We start from the raw sequence: 9,408 nt of genomic DNA on the forward strand, positions 1-9,408 counted from the left end.
GACTTAAAAATCCGGGTGTTGACAGGTTGGCTCAATAACACCCTTAATCGGGCCGAGGTTGAAATCCAAATGGTTTTTACATAGTGGCAGAGCACCGGGCCACCCTGGGCAGCTGCCCGGTCTCTGACGGTGCATCTCCGTGGACTTCTAATGGAAGAAGTTGGTTCAACTAAGAGATTTTCGGGCAAACAGTGATTAATTTGGCCTTAGTTAGTTCCTACCCAGGCTGAAAGAATGGGTTAGCTCCACCACTGTTTTGATGGTTGTGGTTAAAATCAGACAGTTTAGAGTTCATGGTCGGAAAGTTGGTCATATGTAAGGCAAAACAGAAAAACAGGGAAATTGATCTCCATGGGGTAATTATGTTTCAGTGCACTTGACATGTCCATCAGGGGCAGTATTTCTGTTGTTCACTTTGAACACTTGATAGATATTTGAAGGTCCTGACATATCACAATGACTTTGCTCTGTCTGGCCAAATCATATTTGGTACTAATCCCAAGAAAGTTGATCCGCATAATCACTCAGAAATTATAATTTCATCTTGCAGTGCGGACAGCATGGTGCCTGCCAAAAATGATTTGCATGAGTAATCATGCTTTATATGTATTACAACTTCTTATATATTAGAAAAATACATCGTACATCAAAAACAGTTTCTTATGTCCATGCATGTGGTGACTGTTATTTACACATACATGCATCCTTGAAACAGTTGGTTCTTTTAGGTCATAATGTTCTTTTGAGCTAGCTAACAATCTTTATCCTATTTTTTCCTTGCAGCAAGTACCTGAAAATGCAGTTTTTGTGATGGGAGATAACCGAAATAATAGTTATGATTCCCATGTGTGGTAATACTGTCAACTCCATTGATACTTGTTGAGTTTATTTTAATGTTACTGCCTGTTTCGTTATAATTTTACTTAATCTGCCTGTACAACTTCACCGTTTCTTTTCAGGGGCCCTCTTCCCGCAAAAAATATATTGGGAAGATCTATCTTTCGGTACTGGCCTCCTGGCCGAATAGGGAGTACTACCATTGATTGCGGTGGCCCCGAAACAAAACCAGATTCACTCATTGATGTCAAGTTGACAAAGTAGAAGTTTCAATCAATTAACGCCGGTGCGAAGTTCAAACTTCACACCAGCACCAGTTTTAGATAGTAACTATTTCTATTCCCTGGAAATTGATAGAGGAATGCGTTTGGCAGCGGGTCTTCTAGAAATCAGAAAGGAGGGGAACAGGCCTGTTCCTCATGAGATTAGTAAGGATGGTCGGTAGCACAGAAACCATTTTGCTCCAAGGTTTCTGCTTGCTTTTGCCCCTTGTATGTATGTATGTACATTAAGGAAAACTGTTGTTTATACTCTGGATCATAATTGGAAGGTTCTTAATTTTGATCCTATTAATGCAGAAAAATGTTTACACTCTGTGACATCATGTGTGCTGGCAGGGCATATCAGAGTTTGATTGCCACTTTGCTTGCCCTTGTGCTGTTCTGACTTCTGACTGCATGCATTGCACATTGCTCATGCCTGATCATGTATCTTGGTCATCGGTTTCAGTTCAGCAGTTAATTAAAACATGCTGTCCTGCCACTTGAAAGTATCTTACATGGTACAACTATTTTTTTATCCTCGTTCTTGCAGTTCACTGAAAATGTTAGGAGTGCCTCTATAGGTTGAAACGAGTATGCCTATTCTGCCAATGTATCACGTGAATTACTTCGTCAGCAAATTAGATGCAAGCAGCGGAGAAGTTGTAATGGCAGCAGATAAACGGAGGTAGATCAGCCACAAGCTCCAGCGATTGACGACGTGCCCTTGACCTCCCGACGAACGCAAAGCTAGCTGTGCAGTCAGCTGTATATTCCACTGCATTGCTTGCGGTGGTGGCATATCTAGGCCGATTCCCTCACTAAACGGTAACCACAATTAGCTAACAAACCAACGTGGCAACTGAGCGTCTTATCCCCATCTTCTCGCACCGTCTGGCTCTGAGTGTACGGCAGAGCAGAAGGATGCCTCCTTTAATTGTTTGGCGCATCAAAAGATAGAAACTGAAGCCCTAATCGCCCACCACATATATATACAAAACTAAGGACGAAACTGGTCATATATATATATAAAGATGAGTTTGTTAGGATATTTTGGATATTGGTTTTGCTAATTCTAATTAGACCGAGAATTAAGTTTGCAGCAATGCTGCACCTACGGACAATACTTACGGAAAGATCTTACGGACTCACAATAGCAGCGGAAAGGATTAGAACGTGGCCAGGTTTTTTAGCACCGAATCAAAACTGAACCAATCGACAAGCCACACGTTTGTCCGTATGGTTTCAGTAAGGCTATTACGTTCGTAAGTGTAGGATTATTGTTAAGTTTGAGCTCATTAAACTTAAGAACCGTATGATTTGCATTGCGATTTGTGTGTTTGAGTTGCAAATGGGGTTACACCTTGTTGAATATAAATACACTGCTTAGTCTCTTTTCATCAGTTCGGACTTTTGATTCATTTGGCTAGTGCATCGACCTATATGGTAATCAAAGCCAAGAGGTTGAGAGTTTTTCATTTGCATGAGATTTTTAGGTTGGGTTATAACCAAGTAAGCATAGTACACAAAATATTTACGGTAAAAATATATTTATATATATACTACAAAACAATGAGAATAACATATTACTGTACTTTGAATGAAAATTAAGCCAAGCCTCCACACCCTTTGGTAGGGTTGATATATAAGCCAAGTGGTTATAAATTGCTTACTTTTTGCTGGATATCATCATGTGCATCTGTGTAGATTCAAAGCAAGAAATGTAGACGGGGTGGATACGTGTGCCGATCAGGCCGTGTCATGCGCGTACGCATCTTCAAAGATGTGCCACACGCGCAAGTCACGCGCCTATGCATGTGCACAGCGCCACAGCGTGTGCGTGGCTAGCTTGTGATATGGCCGGCCTGGGCTTGTCTGGCTGGTTATTTTCTCAGTCTCGTCACACCCTATAGTTGTTCGTGTATGTATATATATACCACGTGTTATACCATCGGCTTGCCCAGCGTCCATTCACCGGGAAGACATCGATCATTCGATTCGATCGAGCCATCTCCGGCCATAGCCCACAAGTACACACAAGAAACAACAAAGACAAGTGATTGGTGGTAAGCCATGGCTGGAGCTTACGTGCGCACGGGGGGCGTGCTCGCCCTGATCTGCTGCGTGCTGGCCATCATCGGCGCCGACGCGCTGGAGCCCAGCGGGTGGGTGAGGGCGCACGCCACGTTCTACGGCGGCAGCGACGCCTCCGGCACAATGGGTACGCTCAACGACGCTCACGTACGTACGGGCTTTTCGTGTCTTCTAGCTAGCACACATTTGTGATCATACATATATGTACGCAGGCGGCGCGTGCGGGTACGGGAACCTGTACGCGCAGGGGTACGGCACGCGGACGGCGGCGCTGAGCACGGCGCTGTTCAGCGACGGCGCGTCGTGCGGGCAGTGCTACAAGCTCGTGTGCGACCGCAAGACGGACAAGACGTGGTGCAAGCCCGGCGTGTCGGTGACCATCACCGCCACCAACTTCTGCCCGCCCAACTGGGACCTCCCCAGCGACAACGGCGGCTGGTGCAACCCGCCGCGCCCCCACTTCGACATGGCGCAGCCGGCCTGGGAGAAGATCGGCGTCTACCGCGGCGGCATCATCCCCGTCATATACCAGAGGGTCCCCTGCGTGAAGAAGGGCGGCGTGCGGTTCACCATCAGCGGCCACGACTACTTCCTGCTGGTGCTGCCCACCAACGTGGCGGCGGCGGGGTCGGTCAGGGCCATGGACATCATGGCGTCCAAGTCCGGCGGGGATTGGATGTCCATGACGCGCAACTGGGGCGCCAACTGGCAGAGAGGCGGCTACCTCAACGGCCAGACCCTCTCCTTCAGGCTCACCATCACTGACGGCCAGACCATCGTCTTCTCCAACATCGTGCGCTCCAGCTGGACGTTCGGCCAGACGTTTGCAAGCAACCTGCAGTTCAAGTGAGCATCTTTCGTTCGTTCGTTCGTTCGTTCAAGGCGACAAGATTAGCTTAATTAGGCATCCGAATCGTTTGTGAACATGTCACAGTTTGGGCCTAACTATTCTCATAGTACTTCTATAATTGCATACCTCCATAACATGAACACTGGGCTTGCATGTGTGATGTACATAACATTTCTTGAGTTTTATAAGGTATTATGTTCTGTGAGGATTTGAGTGAATTAAGATCATCCAAGCCTCTGTACGCTATAGATCAACTCTGATATATAAATCGGCATTGCATGCATGAACTTCAACATTACAAGATCACATCCGAAATTAAGTTGCAAAATCATTTCAGTTACTATTACCAAGCACTAGAGGTATGGGGTAGATCGACTGTTCTAGTCAACCGCCTCCTTTATGTAAAAAGGACGGTTCATCTCGGCCGGTGACATTGTAGCGTGAGGCTAGACTTTTATTTCCTAAAGTAGAGGTATTGGGAAGAGTAAACCGATCAAAATCTCTGCAAAGAGAAGTCAACTTTACCTATCTTGCTTGAACAGTACGTGGCCAGTGTTTAACTCCGCGGCCGGAAGCAACGGAAACAGTTGATGCCTTGATGGTTTACTAAGCTGTTGACAACCTTTTCGTAGTTGCATTAGCCTACGCTAGCTTGTTGCTCCTGCGTGTAGACCTGATCTCGGGTCTGACTAGGTCATACCTCACTCACTTTGCATATAACACAACGATCTTTGTCCTGTGAACATTTTCTATTACTTTCGTAAACATGTCATATTTCTACGCTGATAGTTTGGCAAACATGGGTGTCTCATTGCCTTGCCTTGTGCATATCTCTCGAAATAGTTATAGCCGGGTTACATTAGGGTACAAGTAAATTTGAGATACAAGTTGATCTAGAAGATTCTGCAAGATCATTAACTACCTAAACTAACGGCAGAAGATCAAACGTGATATGATCAAGAGAATCCGCCTAACACACTCCCGCAGTCTGTACGTGGAGAAGTGTCTACGTGAAGACTGGTTCTGAATTCCTGGAACAAGGCAGTATGTAACCCTTTGTTAAAAATATCAGCAAACTCAGAGCTCGATGACACATGTAAAACCGGACAACACCAACCGCCTCCTTTTCTCGCACGAAATGAATGCCAATTTCAATATGCTTGGTTGACCGATGTTGCATTGGGTTAGCTGTTAGATAAACATCACTGACATTGTCACAATAGATCACTGTTGTAGTGTGTATGGGCCGGTGAAATTCCACTAGTAGATGACGTAGCCAACATGTTTCAGCAATTACAGTAGCAACAAAACGGTATTTAGCTGATCGAGAAACAGTAGGATATGTGGACGTGACGACCACGGGATGAGATTATCGACCAAAATAGACAGAATCCCGAGGTACACAAACGTGTATCCAGACATCCAGCGCAATTAGCATCCGAGTAGGCATCTAGTTGATGAGAAGAAGAGGAATGGAGAACAAGACCAAGATCAAGAGTGCCTTTAGATAGCGCAAAATGTGTTTGATGAGATGAAAGTGAGAGTCACGAGGATATGTGGAGGCACACTTGTGAACAACATAAGAGATATCGGGATGAGTGAGAATAATATATTGTAGGGAACCTGTGAGGCTACGATAATGAGACGGATCAGGGTATGGAGAGCCATCTGAGGTGAAAAGTTTTGCTTGTCGATAAGAGTTGGAGAAAAGTGGCAATAACGCATGCCTTCCCGGTTGAGAACCTCAATAATGTAGTGTTGTTGGGATAGATGGAGAGTGGTGGGTATCCGAGAGACTAGGATGCCAAGAAAATGATGAAGGGGGCAAGGTCTTTCATTTCAAAGGCGGAGCCTAGAGAGGTGATGATGTGATGTAGGATGGTAGAGGAATAAGTTGTAAGAATGATGTCAATGTTGTAAAGAAGAAGGTGGGTAATGTTTTGGCCATGAAGCATTTGATTGCTAGGAACCCAAGAGATTGAGCATGGGAGGCAAAGAGTTAGAACCAGGCACATGATGCTTATTTGAGACCTTGCATGTATTTTTGAAGGCGGTAAACATTAGATGCAAGACAAGGATTAATAAAGCCAGAGGGTTGTCGACCGTAGACTTCTCTAGTGAGAGTGCCATGGAGAAAAGAGTTTTTGATATCCAGTTGATGAATAGGTAAGGATTGCGAAAGAGCTAGGGATAGACCTCAAATGGTGGATGGTTTGACAACATCCCCAAAGGTTTCATCGAAGTTGACACCGGGCTGTTGTGTGAAAAACCCCGTACAACCCAACATGCCTTAAGATGAGAAAGAGAGCCGCTGGAATAAAATTCGTGACGAAAGATCCATTTGCCGGAGACTATATTTGCACCAGGAGGAGGGGGAACGATTGACCATGTGAAGTTCTACATCACGGCATCGTACTCATTCCTGCATCGATAGTTGGGAGGGATAGAGAGGTAATACCGTAAGCTTAAGACGGTCGGGAGGACTAGGTAAGCGACATGTAATGTTGCGAGTTTGATGAACAATCGGTGGTGGCGGTGGTGGAGTCGGTATTGAGGATGGTGTGCTCGCGGGGGGACTCACATTAGATGATATGTCCGGGGTAGGAAAAATGAGCACGGCATATGTTCCTAACGCGGCAAGAGAATCGGGCGCGAAACGTTGTCGTGGTGTGGCGGCAGAGTGTTGTGGGCTTGAGAAGAGCCATGTTCTGTCGTGGCCGATGGGGTGGCAGGGTAGATGTCGTGTGTGAGTGTTAGTGTTGGATGTAGGTACACGTGGTGGCCGTTGATACGTTGCAAACGTATCTATAATTTTTGATACTGCATGCTTGTTTTGCACCAATTCCCATGTTTTATAGGCACTTTGTATCATATTATGTCATTATTTAGACTAACCTATTAACAAGTGCCACAGTGCCAGTTTCTGTTTATTATGTCTGTTTATTGCAGAAATAGTCCAAAAATGAAAGTGCTCGGAAAAATCTAGAAAATTCACACAAATTCTTATTCACCAGAAGACTCCGGGAGCCAGAAGGGGAGTGCCGGGAGAGCCACAGGGTGGCTATACATGGGCCAGGCGCGCCCTGGGCCCTAGCCGCGCGTGCCCCATGTATTCCCCCCTCGAGCACCGCCTCGCGTCGCCTCTTTGCCTATAAGATCCCCTCTGACCTAAAAGTTACGAGAATATCAGTCTCCGCCCACGAAAAGTCCTGAAGCTCTGCCGCCGTCTGAAACCCTAATCCGGGGGACATAAGTCTCTGTTTCGGCACCCTACCGGGACGGGGAATTTCCCCCGGTACCTTCTCCATCGACTCCACCGCCATCTTCATCGCCATCGCTGCCTCCTATGATGAGGAGGAAGTAGTTCACCCCCGGGGCTGAGGGGCCGTACCGGTAGCTATGTGGTTTCACTCTCTCTCGTGATATGATCTTTTATGTGATCGTGGGCTTTGTAATCTTGATGTTGTTGTGCTACTCTAGTGTTTTTTATCATATGAACTTTGGGGTCAGCGTGATCGCGGTATGTACCGTGTGTGGCTCCCTTATGAATTGTGTAATGTTAGTTCCTCCTATGAATACTCAAACTGACAGCGTGGGGTGTTCATGGTATTTGGGGCTGCATCTTGAGGTGTGCTTTTATAGCCCATGCACGATGAGTTTGTGTTCTTTATCCAGCAAGAAAGTGTTTCGTAGTAGCATGATGAAGTGCTTATATTTTTATCTAATTATGATTGCATTGTTGAGAGTGCCACTGGTGAAAGTATGATCACTGGGCCTTGTTTCCAAATATTAAATCACACTCCTTAGTGCCAACGAAGCTCTTTTCTGGCACCGTTCGTTTACTACTTTACTGCATGTTTACTTGTTGCATATTTATATTATCGCTCATATTTATCCATACCACCTGTGTTTTACTATCTCTTCGCCAAACTAGTGCACATATACATTTGACAAGTGTATCAGGTGTGTTGGGGACACAAGAGACTTTTTGCATCTTAATTGCATGGTTGCTTGAGAGGGATATCTTTGACCTCTACCTCCCTGAGTTCGATAAACCTTGGGTGATTCACTTAGGGGAAACTTGCTGCTGTTTTACAAACCTCTGCTCTTGGAGGTCCAACACTGTCTACAGGAATAGGGGTGTGCGTAGACATCAAGCTATTTTGTGGCGCCGTTGCCGGGGAGGTGAGCGCTTGAAGGTATTTCCTTTAGATTCTGCAATTATGTCTTTTTGTTTCTTGTCTTTATTTACACTAGTTAGGCTTAATGGAAAAGGCAAAATTTTAGATCTTTTTGCTAGTAACAATGTTATTAGTATGAATGCTTTGAATACCATTACTAGTAATACCTTGGAAAAAATCTAAGCTTGGGGAAGATTGTTTTTATGATATTTTTAGTTCCCCGGCTTTAGTTGAGAAGAATTGCTTTGATGATATTTAATCTCCCATATGTGATAATTCTAGTGATGTTTGTGATATTTTAAATCCCCCTGCTGAAATTATTTCTTTTAAAATACCTACAAGAATTGTTGAAAAGGTTATGGATGAACGCTATGCAGGGGATGGAATAGTCCATCCAAGTGATCACTTGTTGAAACTTAAAGAGTTTTGTAAGTTGTTTAAGGTTGCAGGTTTATCAAGAGAAGTTGCCATGAATAAATTATTTCCATTGTCACTTAAGGACGAAGCAAATAAGTGGTATCGACTACTAGATGATCCTCATCATTTGGAGTGGAAGGAGCTTGAGTCTCTCTTTTATTATAAATTTTATCCTCCTCATTAAGTGCATAGAGATAGGAATTATATTTATAATTTTTACCCTCATGATGGAGAAAGTATCGCCCAAGCTTGGGGGAGATGGAAGTCACTAATGCTGAAATGTCCCATTCATGAGCTCCCCATTAATATTGTCATTAATAATTTTTATGCAAGGCTTTCAGGGCAATACAAGGATTATTTAGATGCTTGTTTTGAGGGATCTTTCACAAGTAAGAAGGTTGATGCTAAGTGGGATCTTCTTGAAACAATTCAAAGGAGTGCTGAAGACTGGGATAAAAACGAAGGTAAAGGATTAGGTATAAATTATGAATATGATTGCATTAAGATTTTTGCTGAGACTGCTGAGTTTCAAGATTTTAGTGCTAAGTATGGTCTCGATCCTCAATTTCTGATTGATAGATATAAATCCTTTGCTTGTTTTATTAATGTTCCTAAAGGAAAGTGGGACGTGTATCATGAGCCTTTTAAAGACACTTGCATAGAAAATGAAACTGCTAATAATGATTGTAATACTCATGCTCAAATTGCTGAAAGTATTAATTCTTATAAACATGTTAATTTTTGTGGAGTGCATAGACCTTGTGAAGAG

The 9,408-nt window shown here is 44.2% G+C and overlaps 1 protein-coding gene and 1 long non-coding RNA gene across 2 annotated transcripts; both read left to right on the top strand.

The window, feature by feature from the left end:
• The first annotated feature begins 95 nt into the window (after positions 1–95).
• Positions 96–1,431, top strand: LOC124687027. Its single transcript, XR_006998052.1, has 2 exons — positions 96–851; positions 960–1,431. It is a non-coding gene; the product is annotated as an uncharacterized LOC124687027 (long non-coding RNA).
• A 1,739-nt stretch (positions 1,432–3,170) lies between these two features.
• Positions 3,171–4,041, top strand: LOC124689997 (expansin-A13-like). Its single transcript, XM_047223445.1, has 2 exons — positions 3,171–3,318; positions 3,404–4,041. Exons 1-2 carry the CDS (start codon positions 3,171–3,173, stop codon positions 4,039–4,041), a joined length of 786 nt encoding a protein of 261 aa, XP_047079401.1.
• Positions 4,042–9,408: the final 5,367 nt, after the last annotated feature.

This window comes from Lolium rigidum, chromosome 2 (genome assembly GCF_022539505.1).
Source record: "Lolium rigidum isolate FL_2022 chromosome 2, APGP_CSIRO_Lrig_0.1, whole genome shotgun sequence".
NCBI lineage: Eukaryota > Viridiplantae > Streptophyta > Magnoliopsida > Poales > Poaceae > Lolium > Lolium rigidum.

Coding starts and splice junctions, on each gene's coding strand:
- LOC124689997 (XM_047223445.1), top strand. CDS start 3,171: ATGGCTGGAGCTTACGTGCGCACGGGGGGCGTGCTCGCCCTGATCTGC. Junction 3,319..3,403: donor CGACGCCTCCGGCACAATGG/GTACGCTCAACG, acceptor ATATGTACGCAG/GCGGCGCGTGCGGGTACGGG.